At 47.5% G+C, this 18,105-nt stretch overlaps 1 protein-coding gene across 1 annotated transcript; it reads right to left on the reverse strand.

Annotated features, from left to right (window-relative positions):
- Positions 1-2,969: 2,969 nt before the first annotated feature.
- On the reverse strand, positions 2,970-17,842 carry n4bp1 (nedd4 binding protein 1). Its single transcript, XM_068739549.1, has 12 exons — positions 17,531-17,842; positions 15,815-16,042; positions 14,497-14,670; positions 12,957-13,426; positions 10,694-11,021; positions 9,570-9,905; positions 8,667-8,902; positions 7,266-7,396; positions 6,279-6,375; positions 4,880-4,987; positions 4,645-4,740; positions 2,970-3,443 (listed from the first exon to the last, which is right to left on the reverse strand). The coding sequence occupies exons 1-12, from the start codon at positions 17,840-17,842 to the stop codon at positions 3,107-3,109; spliced, it is 2,853 nt and encodes a 950-aa protein (XP_068595650.1). The 3' UTR covers positions 2,970-3,106.
- Between the last annotated feature and the right edge of the window lie 263 nt (positions 17,843-18,105).

An 18,105-nucleotide genomic window follows, 5' to 3' on the forward strand; every position in this document is an offset into this window, starting at 1 on the left:
GGTCGGAGAGGAGGAAGAGGAGGAAGAGGAGGAAGAGGAGGAGGCGGAGAATATGAATGAATATATTTATTAGATAGAATGTTACAGTACAAGTACAATCACACAGTAGCATGTATTACAGTACAAGTACAGTCACACAGTAGCATGTATTACAGTACAAGTACAGTCACACAGTAGCATGTATTACAGTACAAGTACAGTCACACAGTAGTATGTATTACAGTACAAGTACAGTCTAACATCCTGTCTAAGAGGAGCATTTCTAAAAAGCCCTTGCGGTCTTGTTTCCGTTGAAAGTCCTTCGTACATAAATCATCGACATTTAACAATACAAATTTAACAATACAAATACAAATAAAACCAATATTCAATAACTCAATTGATGCAACGTAACATTAGAAAAACAAAAATAAAATGATTTTACACCGCCGATGCAAACTAACAATTAATCTAAAATAAATTACACCACTGATGCAAAATGACAATGAATGACAATAGATTACATAAATTACAATAAATTACTAAAGCAATTAATATGTGCAACGTAGGTGGACAAAAAAAGGGGGGGGGGGGGGTTGATCCGGAGAGAGTCGTGATGACTATCTCCATTTCTGTCCCCCTGAAAGGTGTATTTTTAGGGCCGTTTTGAAGGAGGCCAAAGAGGTGCATGTTTTGAGGGCAGGAGTCAAACAGTTCCACCATTAGGGGGCAGCATTGTAAAAAGATGATTTACCCATGTTAGTCCTGTAGGAGGGGGTAATCAGGTTGTTGTTTGAGCTCCCTCTAGTGTTGTGGCTGTGGGTGTCACTAAATCTGTGGAGGTGTTTATTCAGGTATGCAGGGATTGAGGGGACTGAGGGCAGAGCTGCATTGACTATTTTAAATGCCAATCCCATTTTGAGTTGTTTAACCCTGTCTTCTACCCTGAGCCATTTTAGGCTAGCAAAATGTCCAGGAAGAAGGTGGGTCATGGGCCCCAGATTGAGGATGGAGGAGGAGGAGGAGGAGAGGGAATGGAGGAGTTTAGCGTTGAGGAGATATCTCCAAAATGACGCACATTTATATTACATCTTTGTGCGGCTGCTCGACTCCATTTTAATGGCTTTTCTACCTTCATGCTGTGAATATCATCTAAAAGTACTACTACTACCTGTACTGTTAATACTTAGCAATACGGGGCGATGGTGGCGCAGTGGTTGGGAGGGTCGTCCCATGATTGAGAGGTTGGCGGTTTGATTCCTGGCTCGGGCGCACGTGTACGCTGTCGTTGCGTCCTTAGGCAAGACACTTCACCTGCATTCCCCGGGCGCGTGCGCACGCTGCGACCAGCAGCAGAGTGTAACTGCTGTAAGCCAAATCTACCTTCGGGTACCTGTTAAGTCACCTTACCTTCTTTTTTTTTTTATTACTACTTGGTGTGACACAGCATGAAGCACACATGGAATTTAGCCAGAAATGTTTCGGTCTTATTCATTCTCCTCTTTGGCCTCATTTGCATATCTCATTAGCATATTGCCCCCCTGCAGCTGCCCTCCATTGAAATGGTTTATTGAACACCGACTCTACGATGAACGGTTGTCTTTGTGCTGTGTGATCGGCTCCCGTCCTCACCAACCTGAGTTCATGTTATGGGATTAAAATGAAGTTCTCCGGGCTTTCAAAGGCAGAGATTTCATCAACTTCCTGAAACTGGGCTAACTTTGGACATCAAAGTGTAACCATTAAATAGCAAAGAACTTAAAGCGAGAAAGTAAATCTCATGTCTTTAAAGTAAATCTCATGTCTTTCAGATAAGAAATAGTAAATGTTCAGAAAGCAAATAGGGGGGGGGGGGGGGGTTCTTTCTGGGGGTGGCTGCATTTATTTACTTTTTTCCACATACATAAAACCATGTGCAAAGCAGACAAAAAATTATTCCGTCTAATCGGGGGGGGAAAATCAGTATAAACAAAAGACTTGTTATGATACATTGGATACATTGGAAGAGAAATAAAATCCTAAATCAATCAATTCTTTTTAACAGCTGGTCGGGTTTTGAACCGATACCCTTTATTGAGAGGAACAGAGTGGTAAATACAAATTACAAAACTCAGACGAGCATCAAATCAGCAAGTTGTGGCCAAGAATCCCTGCGTGTCGAGGGTTAAAAAACCGGAACCAGTACTTCCTGAAACCTTGTTCTACGGACTTCGGTACCCGGACCTTCAGTACACAGTCCCGGGCCTCCGGTACCCGGGACTCCAGTACACAGACCCGGGCCTCCGGTACCCGGGACTCCAGTACACGGACCCGGGCCTCCGGTACCCGGGACTCCAGTACACGGACCCTGGCCTTCAGTACCCGGACCCTCAGTGCATTAAACGGCTCTCTGAACACCATCACACGCATCAATCTGTTGGCTTTGCAGGTACTTTCTGGGAGGCAAACACGCAGCGTGCGGCACGCCACACGCCACACGCCGCACGCCGCACGCAGCGTGCCGCACGCCGCACGCCGCACGCCACACGCAGCGTGCTACACGCCACACGCTTGGTGTTTCAGCCGGTTTATTGGTCCTTCAAGACGTCCTGGTGGGAAGTAGGAGTGCAGATCTGACCATTTTAGATCGGGGTCGATCTGCTTTTCAAACAAATTACAGACGTTGGCCGACTTCATGCCATCCGACATCCGCTTCCAAATCTCGCCGGTTTTGGGGGGGTCAGCCGACAGAGCGATGCCGTTTGCTGCTGTTGGATGAAACGCTCCACACGGCTCCTCCCTCTTATTTTGACGGACTGTCTCTTCAATGCGACGCGTCTGAACGGCGCGTCAACCATTTAAAATTCGGCTCGTGTGCATTTGCCTCAGGGAAAGAAGTCACTTTAAATACGTAGATTAAGCTTCATTTTTTGTGTTTGTTGCCAACAATGATCTTAATGACCCCCCCCCCCCCCCCCCAACCCAATCTACTCAAGATAAAATGATGGTGCATCATTGTCTGAAACTTTTTTTTAAGCTCAACTTAACTGGGTAAAGTTACGGCCACTCAACTCTTTATGGTATGAAGCATAAGAGCGCCCCCTGGCGCTCGCTCAGCAGAACCAGAACCAGAACCGCCGGCTGGCCGTTAGCCCAGCAGCAGCCCGGAGAGCGCGTTCAGGTCTCTCATGTACGGGTTGTCCTTGAGGATGCGGTCGATCCGCTCCTTCTGCTCAGGGAAGATGTCGTACAGCTTCCGTTTCAGCTCCAATGTTTCTCCTGGCGACCGCTGAGGCGGCGGTGAGGGGGAAGGGGAGCGACGGGGCGGTTGCTTTTCCGGGGGCCAGTGAGCGGTGGGCTGGGGGGCCAGGGAGGGGGGGCTGCTGACCATCGAGGCCGGGTTCTGAGGCGCAGACTGGAGGGCCGGAACAAAAACTGGCCGTAAGTCCGGGGCTTTGAGGGGGGGGGGCGTACCTGGAGCCCTCCTGAAAGAAAGAAGCAAGAGAGACAAAGTCAGCGACGCAAGCCGGGCGTAACATTCATCATGAAACATTGGGTGCAGCCCAGCAGTGTAAATGCGTCGCAGCCACGTGAAGCCACTGAACATGAGTCTGAGGTTAGCGCAGAGGAGGCTGAACAAACATCTCAAACATCTTCCACCTGCACTGGACTGGACTCTGGAGCAACATTTACTGCCAGGGGGGGGGGGCTCTACTGAAACAGGACAGTGCCCCTGGGCAAGGCAGCGGCAGTGCAGCTATAAGTCAAGGGAGGCACAATAAACACGAACTCTTCATCCACGCCGAGGAAACATTCTGGAAGTCCTCATTTAATGGCTCTTTATTTCCGTGACCGTTTACACTGATCTGAATCTGGACTGAAACCCGTTTGATGTTTCAGGGTCTGTGCTTCCTGCTTTGCTTCCTCTTGGTCTTCTCTCAATGAGCTCGTCACCTGAAATGGTTTTCCAACCGGCTTGAAGGAGTTCTGTGGTCCATCCGGACTGGGCTCAGGTCAGGTGACGCAGCCTGGAGGGGGGTTTGGGATAATCCGGGCTCGGACCCGAGGTGCTGCTAACTGGGATCAGCTAGACCTCCCGTTCCTGGGGCGGTCCTCGTGTGATCCGGTTTCCTTGCTTTCGTGACTGACTCTCCTTCAAGCTTAACTCATTTCTCTTTCGGGGTTGCGAAGCTGTCCAAGCGAAGGGAAGCTACTTTGAGGAATCCGAAATATAAGACATACTTAGGTTTACTCCATAAATCCATATGTCTTGCATCATAGTTCTGATGTTTTCAGTTTGTATTTATAATGCATAAAGCTTTACAAATAAAGAAAGAGGATTGAAGGAGGTGTGTCCAAACCTTTGACTGGTGGCGTTTTTATATGACTAAATATACATTACAAGCCTGATTTACTGATTTTCCACCTCAGACCAGAACTCCCTTAGTCCCGTCCTCTCCCAAACCCCAGCTGGACTTCCCTTGCTCATTCCCTGGATGTCTGGATATAAGGTTGCCGTATGGACAAGCAGGTTAAAATATAAATTAACATATAAAACCGAATTTCCTTTGGAAATGTAATAACCGAATCAGCGACTATTGGCCCACATCATGCAGGCTTAATAATCGCTTTGTAAACGTAGGCCTTTGTGAATGTGAAGATCAGCGCTGCTAGAATGAAACAAACCTTTTACACAAGAACATGTCAAGATGAGGTCCGTCTCGCCCGAGTGGGTCATCAGGGATCATGAAGTGGTCCTCCACAAAAGTGAACTGGAGCAGCCTGTTACCGCAAAGCAAGGACACGACACCGAGTTGGATGGGACTCACACCAGCAGCTTTGAGATGTGGTATCTAGTGTTCCAGCAACGTTCCCTGTGAGGAACTGCAACAAGGAAGTGAGTGAGTCGTGTGAACGCAACCTTTCTCTGATGATCCGGCGCCACGCGTCCGACGTCTCGACAAAGTCCCTCAGGTTGTCGTTCGTCACGATGATTCCGTCTGTCTTCTCTGCCAAGTGCAGAAGGAACCTGCCAGAAGAGAGACAGACAGCAAGTGTGTGGAAGAGGCAGCAGACCCCCCCCCCCCCCACACACACACACACTGAGCTGAACATGCTGTGTGTGTCTGTGTGTGCCTGTGTGTGTGTCTGTGTGTGTGCCTGTGTGTGTGTGTCTGTGTGTTCCTGTGTGTGTCTGTGTGTGTCTGTGTGTGTGCCTGTGTGTGTGTGTCTGTGTGTTCCTGTGTGTGTCTGTGTGTGTCTGTGTGTGTCTGTGTGTGTCTGCGTGTGTCTGCGTGTGTCTGCGTGTTCCTGCGTGTTCCTGTGTGTGTCTGCGTGCGTCTGTGTGTGTCTGTGTGCGTCTGCGTGCGTCTGTGTGTGTCTGCGTGTGTCTGCGTGTGTCTGCGTGTTCCTGTGTGTTCCTGTGTGTTCCTGTGTGTGTCTGCGTGTGTCTGTGTGTGTCTGTGTGCGTCTGTGTGCGTCTGCGTGCGTCTGCGTGTGTCTGTGTGTGTCTGCGTGTGTCTGCGTGTGTCTGCGTGTTCCTGTGTGTTCCTGTGTGTTCCTGCGTGTGTCTGCGTGTGTCTGCGTGTGTCTGCGTGTGTCTGCATGTGTGTGTCTGTGTCTGCGTGTGTCTGTGTGTGTCTGCGTGTGTCTGTGTGTGTCTGTGTGTGTCTGTGTGTTCCTGTGTGTTCCTGTGTGTTCCTGTGTGTTCCTGTGTGTTCCTGCGTGTGTCTGCGTGTTCCTGTGTGTTCCTGTGTGTTCCTGTGTGTTCCTGTGTGTTCCTGTGTGTCTGCGTGTGTCTGCGTGTGTCTGCGTGTGTCTGCGTGTTCCTGTGTGTTCCTGTGTGTTCCTGTGTGTGTCTGCGTGTGTCTGCGTGTGTCTGCGTGTGTCTGCGTGTGTCTGCGTGTGTCTGCGTGTGTCTGCGTGTTCCTGTGTGTTCCTGTGTGTGTCTGCGTGTGTCTGCGTGTGTCTGCGTGTGTCTGTGTGTGTCTGCGTGTGTCTGCGTGTGTCTGCGTGTGTCTGTGTGTTCCTGTGTGTTCCTGTGTGTTCCTGTGTGTGTCTGCGTGTGTCTGCGTGTGTCTGTGTGTGTGTCTGCGTGTGTCTGTGTGTGTCTGTGTGTGTCTGCGTGTGTCTGCGTGTGTCTGCGTGTGTCTGCGTGTTCCTGTGTGTTCCTGTGTGTGTCTGCGTGTGTCTGCGTGTGTCTGCGTGTGTCTGCGTGTTCCTGTGTGTTCCTGTGTGTGTCTGCGTGTGTCTGTGTGTGTGTCTGCGTGTGTCTGCGTGTGTCTGCGTGTGTCTGTGTGTGTCTGTGTGTGTCTGTGTACCGGTCATCGTGGGAGGATATCCTCTGCCCACAGACCTCTCTCGAGGGAGTGAAGGAAAGCAACCTCAAGTCTTCCAGCTGGTTCAGAAAATGTTGCTCTGCAACGACAACACAAGACTTTGAGCCTCATGACAGCAACAAAGAACAAGAAAAGAATCTTCTTCCCATTCAATCGATCGGGACATAAGCTCAGCGACGCCATCGATCTCGATGACCCTGCCACACACAGATCCCTGTGATCTGCCAACATTGTGGTTCATTGTATACAAATATAAACCCCACACCACAGCACATCATTTCATATTCACGGTTCGGTTTGTACAGAACGGAAGACGGCCAGTTGTTGGATTTGCAGCATTAGGAGTTCATATTTACTGAAATCAAAAGCTATTTCAACCAAGAGCATCTAAACAGGTCAAGATATACAGTATATTAATTAGAAATGAGAGTATTTATCAACTTAAATTGATCATGCTCATTCCATACTTTAACCCCTAAAACAGAAATGCCTTCGCCCGACAGTCGTTCTTATTTTACGTGTTTTAAATCAAAGCAGACTTCTGAAATTACAATGTCCACCTCTCAAATGAAAGCGTGCCTCTATAGGGAGGCTCCTTTTTTGCAGCACAATACAAAATGTCCAAAATCTTAAATGAACTATAAATGTTAACGTATTAGATTTTATAAAATGTCCATGTGTAGAGTCACGAAGGCCAGTTTAATGAATTATTCTTATTGCAATTTAACTCATGGATACGTCAATTGCTGTAAATATTCTTTGATTTTATCTAAGATTTCGTCGAGTGAGTCCGGGGTGAACCCCGACCTCTCACCCGTAGACAGCTGGGATAGGCTCCAAAAGCATCCGTGACCCGCAAGGTGGCTAAAGGGACTGTAGACCAACAAAATGGAGGGACCGTTTCGGTCCGAGTTTCAGCGGAGGGCCAAACCTGTGAACAGTATCTGCACTGTGTACAACTGCAAGTACCTGTTGTGAGTCGGTCTCTCTTCTGACGCCACTGAGGGACAAATACTGTGATCTCCCTGTGGCCTCGCTTCCAAAAGGTTTCCACGGCCAGCGCTACGCCTCGACAGGAGAAGAAACGATGGAGGCCGTGACTACACAGGTGAGGATGCAAACAAGGACGAATCAGAAACATGTTGCAGTACTCCTTTATAGTTAGAATAATAATAGATTTTATTTATATCACACTTTATACTGGGGAGCAAAGTCTCAAAGTGCACATAAAAGCAAGGAAGAACGAAACATGGAATCATAAGAGTAACATGATGATGGTATGAGAGTTGACATTATTTCAATGATTGAGGTTCATGTGAAGCAAAAATGATGTTAATGTTGCTCTGAATTAACATGGAGTGGTTTTATTATTATATTGGGAACAGGACGAGGGAGAAGAGAGTACAAGCTGCATGCGCTCGTGCTGCGTTCAAGACTACAGGTAGTAGCAATTCGGAAATTCCTGATCTCTGAATAGTACGCCCCCCCACCCCCCACACACACACAGACAGAGGAGAGAGCAAAAGACTGCTGGGTCAGTTAGACTGACATTTAAGTGTCATATATTATTGGGTCAGACAGAACAATCAGATTCCAACACGCCTACTTTAGAGACATTTCCGTTAATGAAACCTGAGACGGAGGAAACCGCATACTTCCAGGGTCAACCTGACTAGTTTGAGTATTAAATATATGCAATTATAGCATACTTCAAAATGACCCAACATAGTAGTGGCTGGCTGTGCTACAACGTTAGCACGCCACTCTTTATATTTATCCTTCCCTATTTCACGTTGTTGCCACTGAAATAGTCACAAAATCATGAAGGTAGAAAATGTGTTCAAATGATTGAGCTCAATTAATATTGCGTTTCTAATTCATTGAAGGTTCTCCAATCGTTGATACTTTGAGCAACAAACATCAATACATTTCCAGCCACTCAAGAATCATGCACCGTGTTCTCTAGCACGCATCATCGTCTCACGTCCCTTCCTTGAATCTTGATGAGCTTTTAGTACTTCGGCCACCCGGAGCCAACACTTCGATCACCCACAGTTGAGCAGCCATGGGCCACCATGAAACAGGAAGTGGTCATGACTCCCCTCCGTATGCCCCACTGTTCTTGGTTTGATAGGTTGGAGGGACGTTTCTCAGTGTTGTGTAATTTCCTCGACATAAAAGCATTTTATTTAGTTCTAAATCATTCTGTAATTAACGTGCAGTTTCACCCGGTATTGAAGCCCAGCTTGTTTATTGCCCTTCTTATTACCCTCCAGGCCAGCCCAGCTGACTGACGGACTCCGAGACGGTCTATATTTGCGTGTGTGTGTGTGTGTGTGTGTGTGTGTGTGTGCGCGTGCGCAGACTCACGCCATAGCCACATTGCTGCCATCGATGATGATGTGCCTGAGGTCCTGACAGCCTGGCTCGTTCGGCAGCTTCAGTGCGTACGGCGTCTTTAGAGCCTGATGGAAACGCACCATGCCGGTCACCAAAGGCATCGGGGGTTCGTTTGCAGGAGGAGTCCTCCCTCCAGTCCTGTGAAAGCCCACATGGCCGACGGTCTGATAGGGGGAGGCTGAGGGCCGCTTGATTGGTTGAGCAGACTAAGAAAACACAAATAAAAACAGAGGATATTCCCACATAATCAATAAGGCTTATTGGACTCATCTGCAACGAGAGAGGCGTCCTCAGTTCTATCAGTGTTGGCGGCTGCCGTCTTCCCAACAGTTCAACCTTTGACCTCTGCTGCTATGGAACACGCTCATCGAATGTCCCTTTGGGTGAGCAGTGCCTTTCATCTGGCTGCTCTCCCACATCAAAGCCTTTTGAATTAGTGAACTCTTCACACCTTTGTTGATGAGAGAAAGTTCTGCAATTCCTTGGATGCTCTCCAATTTGTTTTGTGATTTCATGAATGAATGTTTATTCTGCTTTTGGGAGATTTCTTCACGACCGTTCCAAGTCATGCAATCGATCTGAGTCGTCCCCGAGCCTCAGAATCAGAATGTGTTGCAGCAGCAGTAAGAACGACTGCAGCTGCAACCATTCATAAAGAATGTCAGCAGTTTGTTGCATTGAGCATCAAAGAGCGGAAATACCCCCCCCCCCCCCCCATTCATTTAGTTTGATCAATAAATATAAGCAATGTTCGAGGTGTGACATCACCATCTGCTTCCTGTCTTTCTTTTAAAGACGAGCTCTGGACACGCTGCGCATCGTTCTGCACAGTTCAAGTCACACACAGGAGAGAAACGCCAAGGGAATACCTACGCCGGGATTGGTCGGATACGAGCAGGTGTTGCTGGCCAGCCACTGAGGGGCGCTGCGTAGCGCCGTGAGGCTCTCAACTTTCACCGGACCGCCTAATGTTTGGGCCCCCCCCCTCGTGAGGTAGTCCCTCTGTGGGATGCCAGCCCCTCCCCGTGCCAAGTAGTCCGTTCTGGATCCTGACTGGGTGTCCAGATGCGGCCCCGTCAGCGTACAAGGTGTTTTGGTATCTGCTCTTTTGGCATTCACCGGGATGACATCATCATCATCCTCAATGGTTATGACCTCGTAGCTCCGTGCTCCCCCCTGGGCACTCGAGCTCCTCTTGATGGTGACGGCCTGAAAGAAGATTGAGAGGATTTTGGTTTATTTGTGCAAAGAAAAACAAAGAAAACAACCAGCATGAATGACACAATTTGGTAAACATCAAACCTAATAAGGGCGTAATAGCTTATGATATTTATTATCTATACATTTGGTTTAACATAAAAGTCTGTATTATTGACAACGAACAGGACAAGCGGTCTTTTATGTGACCTATAATGTTACTGTGAGTCATAATGGATGGTGAGAATAAGATGTGCAGTTACATGCTGCTGCACCAAACAGATGCTCAGAGAAAAAGAAAGAAAGAGACAAGCGTGTCTGAGGCGAGACACAGGTAGCGAGGGGCTGGTCCTCCTCGGGCCAGTATGGTGGAAGGATGCAACTGCCAGGGAACAGGGCTAGAGGACGACCCAGGAGAAGAGACATGGACGTAGTGAGGGAGGACATGAGAGTGGCTGGTGTTGGGGAGGACGGTGCAAAGGACAGGACTAGAGGACGACCCAGGAGAAGAGACATGGACGTAGTGAGGGAGGACATGAGAGTGGCTGGTGTTGGGGAGGACGATGCAAAGGACAGGACTAGAGGACGACCCAGGAGAAGAGACATGGACGTAGTGAGGGAGGACATGAGTGGCGCGTCAGATATGGAAATGAAACCGACGTGAAAGATTAGAAAGAGAAACAGTGTCTTCTTTATCTTCTCTGAAATTCATCACGGGAAGAAGAAGTCTACTTTGATTTGATTTGATCTTGAAACTCCGAACGCTCAGAGGTTTGAGCCCGTTTCTCTGGAGGGGTTACCTGCTGAGTGCTGGTCTCGCTGCTACTGCATTGCCTCCGGTGCCCCAGACCGTTACTACTGCCGCCACGCCGGCTGGACTTCATGCTCTCCTGAGACCGGCCTGGATCCACCAACACTCTGTTGAGCTCGTGCTCCTTCCCTCTGAAACCAGAGGGGGGCGACGATGACGAGGGAGTGTCCAAGGAGCACATCAAGCTCAACCGTTTGTCCTTCGGGTCTCCCTTCCTGGTCTGTTCAACGATCTTCTCCAGAATGAGGAAGGTGTCCTCGGTCTGTCCCGTCTCCTTGACGACACGCTCCACCAGGTCCTGCTGGTAACCCATGGTTCTGAGGAGAACGAGTTCACACAATTGTTCAGGTAAGAGAAAGCACATTTAGGGCAGTAAGAAGAGCGGTGCGTGTAGTATAGAACAGCATAGCGCAGTGTGGTATACTATGGTATCATACAGTACAACACATTATAGATGTATTTAGTGTAGTATTCGGTTAGGTTAGGTATTTATTTATTTCAGGCAATGACAAAAGCAAACAAACAAAACAAACCGTTCCACATCACACGAGCCACATTTAAACAATAAGTAATAAGTAATAAGTAATACGTCAATTCAGCCTGAAAGGGGGTGGGAAGAAGAAAAGTCATTTAATCCCACCCCTATTTATCAGAACAAGTTCCTCTATTTCAAACTCCAAATCATAAAAACAACAACTATATGCGCTGTATGATTTTGAAAAATACAACAAAACATCGGATGAATGAAATTAGTTAAATTACTGAATAATATATATATATATTTTTCATTATGGTGTTACCACAGTTAACAGGTGACTGGTTAAACAGTCCTGCCAACATTAATAATAAACAATACCAACAATGGCAATGGAAACAATAAGCACTGATATAAGTAACATAATTTACCTTCAATACCCTCTATTTGAATTTTGTGAGTAAACCAGATGTCTGTATACTACATACTAGCTTAAACTGATTGCTTATGGCGTGTATCCAGACTGTTCCAAAGTTTAACCCCACGTACAGACAAATAAAAACTTTTGAGCGTGGTTCGAACTTGAGGTAGTTTATTCAAAGTACGGTATAGATTTTTAAGGCCTACCAATAACAACATTTAAATGTCTATATGCACGTTGCCGGCTCATTAGTGGTGGTTTTGGATTGTTCCATTTGGCCTACTGGTTGCCAGCATGCATCCAATTACAGCTTGGATGCAGCCCAGACACACACAGGTGAAACGTCTTCAATACAACTTGAACAAGTCCAGTTGATGCCTAGTTTTTTGCTCTTTGTGATTTACCGTGACCTGGATGACTGAGAACCGACACAGACAAGGACGAAGAGTGTCGTGTGGCTTTCAGGGAAGAGGTGAGACAGGCTCTGGGTGGACAAGAGAGGCTTCCAGAAGACTGGAAGACAACAGCTCAGGTGATCAGGGAGACAAGAGAGGACTGGGTGTGTCTTCTGGGAGGAAAGGAGATAAGGAAGCCTGGTGGTGGAACCAGGAAGTGCAGAAGTGTAGACAGGAAAAGAGGTTAGCTAAGAAGAAGTGGGACATTAGTGGACAGAAGAGAGTAAACAGGAGTACAGGGAGATGAGACACAAGGCAAAGGTCAAACAGAGGTCATATGATGACCTGTATGCAGGTTAGATAGTAAAGAGGGAGAGAAGGATCTGTACAGGCTGGACAGACAGAGAGACAGAGACAGGAAGGATGGGAGCAATCTGGGGGTCAAGAAGCATGACCCGAGGATGGATTGACATCTTTGATCCAGGCACGGGGGGGGCCTCATTCCCCCCTCCCTCCAGTTACGTAGTTTTTTCATGATATACAATAAGAATAATCATCACGGTTGCAACATTTCACAATTTCTCTCCTCCGTGTATGAATGTGGGATAAGATAACGCTGACATAGCGGTGAATGCATGGACACAAGCACGCTCACGTGCACGCACCTATATTACACAGCAAGAAATATGTCGACAATATCCATTCAAAGGCAACCGTCCTACCCCAATTAAAGCTTGTTAATTAAAAGAGTTTAACAACGCTTTAATCAGGGACGATACGTTTCACTAGCACTCAACAAATGTGACAAATTCTGTTCAATGAAGCTCTAACTTCAGCTGAACTGAAGAATTTCGTTTAGAAAACGGAAATGTCAAGTGACACGTAAACGGGTAATTCCTATAGCCTTAATAACGCAACCACGATCAATTACTTCACAAAGACTCGCAAGTTATGAGCTCACCTAAAGAAATTAACCAAGCAGCGGAGGTTGGTCTCTGGGCTGACTGTCTCCCCGTCGTCCGAGGCACCTTCGCTAGAATCCAACATGGCTGGAGCGGCCAGCGATGACGCCTGCGAGGTGTTCTTGGATCTACTGCTGCTACTATTGTCACGGCTTTGTCTGTCCCTCTGCCGCTCCCGCTCCCGCTCCCTCGTCCTCTCCGGTGAATCATCCCTCCGCTCCAGAGAATACTGTCTCTTTGTGTCACGGGTTTCGCTCTCAGATGAGCGCCGCTTGTGCGAGGGTCGAGCGCCATTGAACGGGACAGTCTCTGGACCAACCGCCGCTCCCATTTTGGATCCTCTGGTGCCTTTTTCCTCAAAGCTGGTGTCCAGGATGCGGTTGGAGAGTTCTGTCACAGGGGTGCTGCTCTGTGAACGGTCCTGGTCAATCTCTGCCATGCTGGGATGCGGCGTGTGGTTGAGGTGAGCCTAGGAGAGACCAGAATCACATCGGCTTCTGTTCATACCATCTCACGTATCATTTGCAAGTTGATTCTGTGACCAGGCTAGAACACTGACAGAATGTCAGCTGTAAGAAAGAAATCTTTTCATTTGGTATCAGAAACGTGACGCCGTTGGAGCGTAGACAAAAGAAACCGGCTTGTTGTGACATTCCAACGATGTGAACTGGCTCTCCCTAATTGGAATCAACTTAGCCTCAGTATCACACACATTTTCAGAGATCATTTTCCCTTCCCCACGGAGTAGCCGGTCGCCATAGCGAAAGTGTGCAAAACTGCAGTCACTGAGGCTCACCGAGTGTTTCCACACCAGAGCGGTGGGTTTTGTTTTTAAGCTTTTAATACCTGCCAGGGCCGGGAGAGACTGAAGATATCGGTTAGGGCCGCGTTCAGCTGCTCTGCATAGGTCATGAGCGCATCACTAAGGAGGCCGTCAGCGACTTAAAGCTCTCACATTCTACCCTTTCTCCACAAGTTAATGCACCAGCATTAAAGCCCCCACGTGGAGCGAGAGCCTGCTGGCTCCAGTCACTGGATGCTCCTGGAAGTGGCTGCTTTTAAATTCACTCACTGGGGACAAACAGTTAGGAGCTACGCAGGTGGGATGATCCCAGCCAGACTGTACTGACTCAGACGGCGCTGCAGCCAGCCGTGCGCTCCACTGAGTGCTCGGCCTCCAGATGGAGCTCCTGGGACAGCCGGTGGCTTGCCATGTCCTCTAACTTGAAGGAACTGACGTTGTGTCGCCTGTGAGACGTCCACAGTAAGGACAAGCAGGCTCGAGTGACAATATCCGACGTGCTGGAACAACACTGGCGCAAAGAAAGAACCAGATGCTTTTCTGCGTGTGGAAAACCCGTCATCAAACCAAAAAAAGCACATTCGTTGAATTCAGCCACAGCGACCGGCAGAGCAACAAACTGCTGAGGCACTGAGCAATGCGAATGCAACTTTGTAACCCTACCCACATATTAGAAGCATTTAACTCGCAGGCTGATCTGTTCTGTAATAAATCATATTAAAAAGGTGTGAACTAACCAAGGCAGGTGTGTTTGTTGTGGTTGGGCTCTGAGCCAGTCCGAGCAACTCTTCCTTCAGGGCGCTGGGCAACAGGAGAAGCTCCATGGTGTATTTATCATCCCTTTCCTCCACAAAGGACTTGAATGTCCGCTTCACCGTGGGCTCTCGGTCAATGGGGAGACTTCGCTTCTCCTGGATGAAGAAAACACACCAAAAAGTAACAACATTTATCAGCACATCATTTGAAGAATGCAAATCTGCATATCTGAGAAGCTGACAGCAGGTATGGAAAAAGTATTTTGAGTAATTATTTTAGCTGTACTTTGGATCATTTAAAAGTTTTCAGCTGCCGAGTTGTTGACCCATCTTTGCAAACACAAAGTTCCAAGTCCGTGCCCAACTCTGATTCCTAAATAGGAAAGGAATGAATGTTCATCAGTTGGTATCGAATCAACTCAAGGGATTAAAACAATCAAAATCATTCAGTCAAACTTTTACTGGACATGAAATTACATACTTAAAAGCACTGTCCAAAGTGTTGCCGTCACCCCCCCCCACAGTGACACCTACACTAAGTATTCATTGGGCAACAAGCGCTACCTCGACTTAAATGCTGATTTTACATCCAGGATGGGATATTCCTTTTGCAGGCATCGAACATGGGATGTCATAGCTACATTGTCTTAATTAAAATAACAATTCTGTTAGTTATTTAGGGTCAAAATAACACCAAGTACACTGCAGCATGTTTCATGGCCAAGGACAACAGCAGTGGACAAACAAGTTGTATAGTTTTCATGGTTTCACTCATTATTGGCTTATTAAAAAATAGTTGAAATATTTCACTGAACCAAAGCATCCAACAAAAATAAATTAATTAAATTAATTAATTTCCATTGTTAAAACCCAAAAAATAAATAAATAAAAGAGCACAAAATGAGTGTTGGGCGGGGCACTTCTGTGTATGAAACAAAAGCAGGCATGGATGGACTTGTAGACGATGTACTATGTCTGTGCGCGTATAACACACGTTTTGGGTAAAAGGTAAACGAAGTAGTATGCGTAGATTACTCTGACCTCAGATAATGGGCCAACCAAATCCTTAACGCTTAAACGCAATAGCAATTTTTCCAACTTATAAAAGGTTTCATGTGATAAATGCGTTTTTATTTTTTTTAAATCTCCCTAGTTGTTTACAGGAATGCTTCATAGCTGTTTTGCTGCAAAGCTCCAAATAAGAAATCACAGTTGGCCTAACTGGCATAAGGGTGAGCAGACGAAAATGTTTATTCATGCCTGAGATTTTAATACCTTGATATATTTAAAGTAACCCTACCTGGAATAATGCTACAAATTGTTGAACTCTGCTCTGGGCCATCACCACAGGCTCAACCCGGCCCAGCAGCCGCAACCGGCCCGGCTCAGGCACCTGAACCTCAGCGCTTGTGTCCCGTATAAGCCTGTCCAAGAAGAGACCCCTGGCACCAGCAAAAATACAGTGCATATCCGCTGGGTACCATTCCTCCTTTCTCAGTTCAGGGTCGCAGATCCCTCGAACATATTCCTGAAAGACAAGTAAAACCGTTACAGCAAGACTGATGTAGTGCAGAAAGTCTCCAGGTTGGTTTAGCAAAAGAACTAATTCAGCAAAGATTCTTCCCCAGGTCGGACAGAGAACGGTTTCAGCACACAGACGGACTCTCGTATATTAGGTGATGATCCAATTCAATCTATCAGCTGTAGTATTGACAGTTTAGTTAACGTCCCATACTATGAAAAACACACTTTTCCCATGTTTCTACAACGAAATAAACCATCCAGACAATCCTTCGTAGTCGGGTCGGTCTGGAATTGGAATCACCTCCTGAGACACGTCTGGAAGAAATCCTCATTTGTGTTACGTCACGTTGATAAAAATGTGCACAAGATGTGCATTTGCCCTGCATAAAGTTTCTTGTTGGTGGTTATGTTCCGGCAGGAGGAGCGGTGCAGCGTCTGCAGCAATCCGGACTCGGCACAGACCCGTCACGGTGAAGAGGGCGCTGAGCGGAAAGGTGAACACTTTAATCTTTTGTTCAGAACCAGCTACTTATCAGCGGTGACTGACGCGACTTCTCCCCGCGGCTCCACGCCGCTTTAACACAGACCAACTCTCTTTTGACCAGCACACCAGTGACATTCTGAAAAGAAGCCATCTGGAAACTGAAAGGACTGTGTGTTGCCCCCCCCCCCCCCCATCTCTTCCTGCTGCTTCCTGTACCGTTCCACCTCATTCTTCAACATGTTGACCGTCAAGAACAAGGCCAAACTAACACGCATAAGCACAACAGCTTCTAGAATAATCGGTCTCCCCACACCAAAGCTCACAGACCTAAAGAGCAGGGCCATCAGCGACACGCCCACTGACACCCGTCTCACTGCGCTCTCCTCAGGACGCAGACACAGGCCGCTGAGGTGCACGAGGGAGGAGCCTGACCCCTCAACAAAAGGCCTGGCCGACAGGCCCGGTGGACCTTAAATGTTCACATTGTTCTAATTGTTTCACTTCTAATGTGTGTGCGTTTTGTCTCTGTACTGCGGTGTGTTACATGTGCAATGGAGGCGGTGCTGTGAAAAATAATTCCCCCAAGATGATAATAAAGTAATTGATGGATTGATTATTTGATGACTAGTACATCGACCACCGACCGTATGTATTTAGTGAAAGCGCATATATTTTTTTAATATTGCAGTACTATAGGTATGTTTCAAGGGGAAAACACACAATACTGTTCTTCCCAAAATCATACAACCCCATTTACTACTGTTTTTCATTGAATGAAGGCATTTCCATTGATTTAATCAAATAATCATTTGAAAAATCTATGATCAATATCAATAAAAATAATATGATTGACATCTGCATTCAAACAACAGTGACTTCGTCAAAAGTACTGCTGGTCGCTGATAAACCTGCTCATCATTTACAGGGAGATGATTCGGCCCGAAACACGAGCCGCAGCCGCTTTTATTTGTACTGAAGCACCGATGAGAGGGTGCAGCTCAGTCTCACCTTCGCCTTTGACACATCTTCCCCGCCTCCTCTCAGCTGCAGCCAGATCTGCCGCGACGTTTTGCTCCCGTGCGACGGCCCCGTGTGGTCCAGCAGACCGATAATCGTGAACGTCACTTTGAAAACCTGTTCCAAGCGAGGCTTGGCACATTTCAGCTCCTGCTCTTTGTCCTCCGGCACCGTAAACTCATCCACGGCGGGGGCCTCTCGCTGCGGCCGACCGGCAGACGCAGGGAGTCTGCTCGCCGGCTGCTCCGGGCACGTGAGGTCGGTGACTCGTTTCATGCCGAGGAGGGGCCGCGTTGTTGACATTCCGCTTCTCGGTGTGACCGTCGCTCCTGATAACGACGCGTCGACGTTCAGACCTTCAGGCGCCGTTAGGAGCCTCCGGTGTGCTCATGGTATCTTTAGTGACGTATTCTACAGCAACAGAGCGACAATTACAACGTCCAACGTCATGGACACTGGGCAGAGCTAGCCTGCTAACTCGGAAACCCCGAGGAGCGTCTGAGGAAAGTCCCGGTGGTGATGTCATCAAAAGGCGACAGTTTAGCCTTTCGCAGCCAATGGCGAGG

This window comes from Brachionichthys hirsutus, chromosome 5 (genome assembly GCF_040956055.1).
Source record: "Brachionichthys hirsutus isolate HB-005 chromosome 5, CSIRO-AGI_Bhir_v1, whole genome shotgun sequence".
Classification (NCBI taxonomy): Eukaryota; Metazoa; Chordata; class Actinopteri; order Lophiiformes; family Brachionichthyidae; genus Brachionichthys; species Brachionichthys hirsutus.

Excerpts from the sequence above, each read along its gene's own strand:
- n4bp1 (XM_068739549.1), bottom strand. The coding sequence starts at position 17,842 with ATGTCAACAACGCGGCCCCTCCTCGGCATGAAACGAGTCACCGACCTC. Across the intron at positions 16,043-17,530 it reads AAGATGTGTCAAAGGCGAAG|GAATATGTTCGAGGGATCTG; the intron begins GTGAGACTGAGC and ends CTTGTCTTTCAG. Across the intron at positions 13,427-14,496 it reads CAACAAACACACCTGCCTTG|GCTCACCTCAACCACACGCC; the intron begins GTTAGTTCACAC and ends GGTCTCTCCTAG.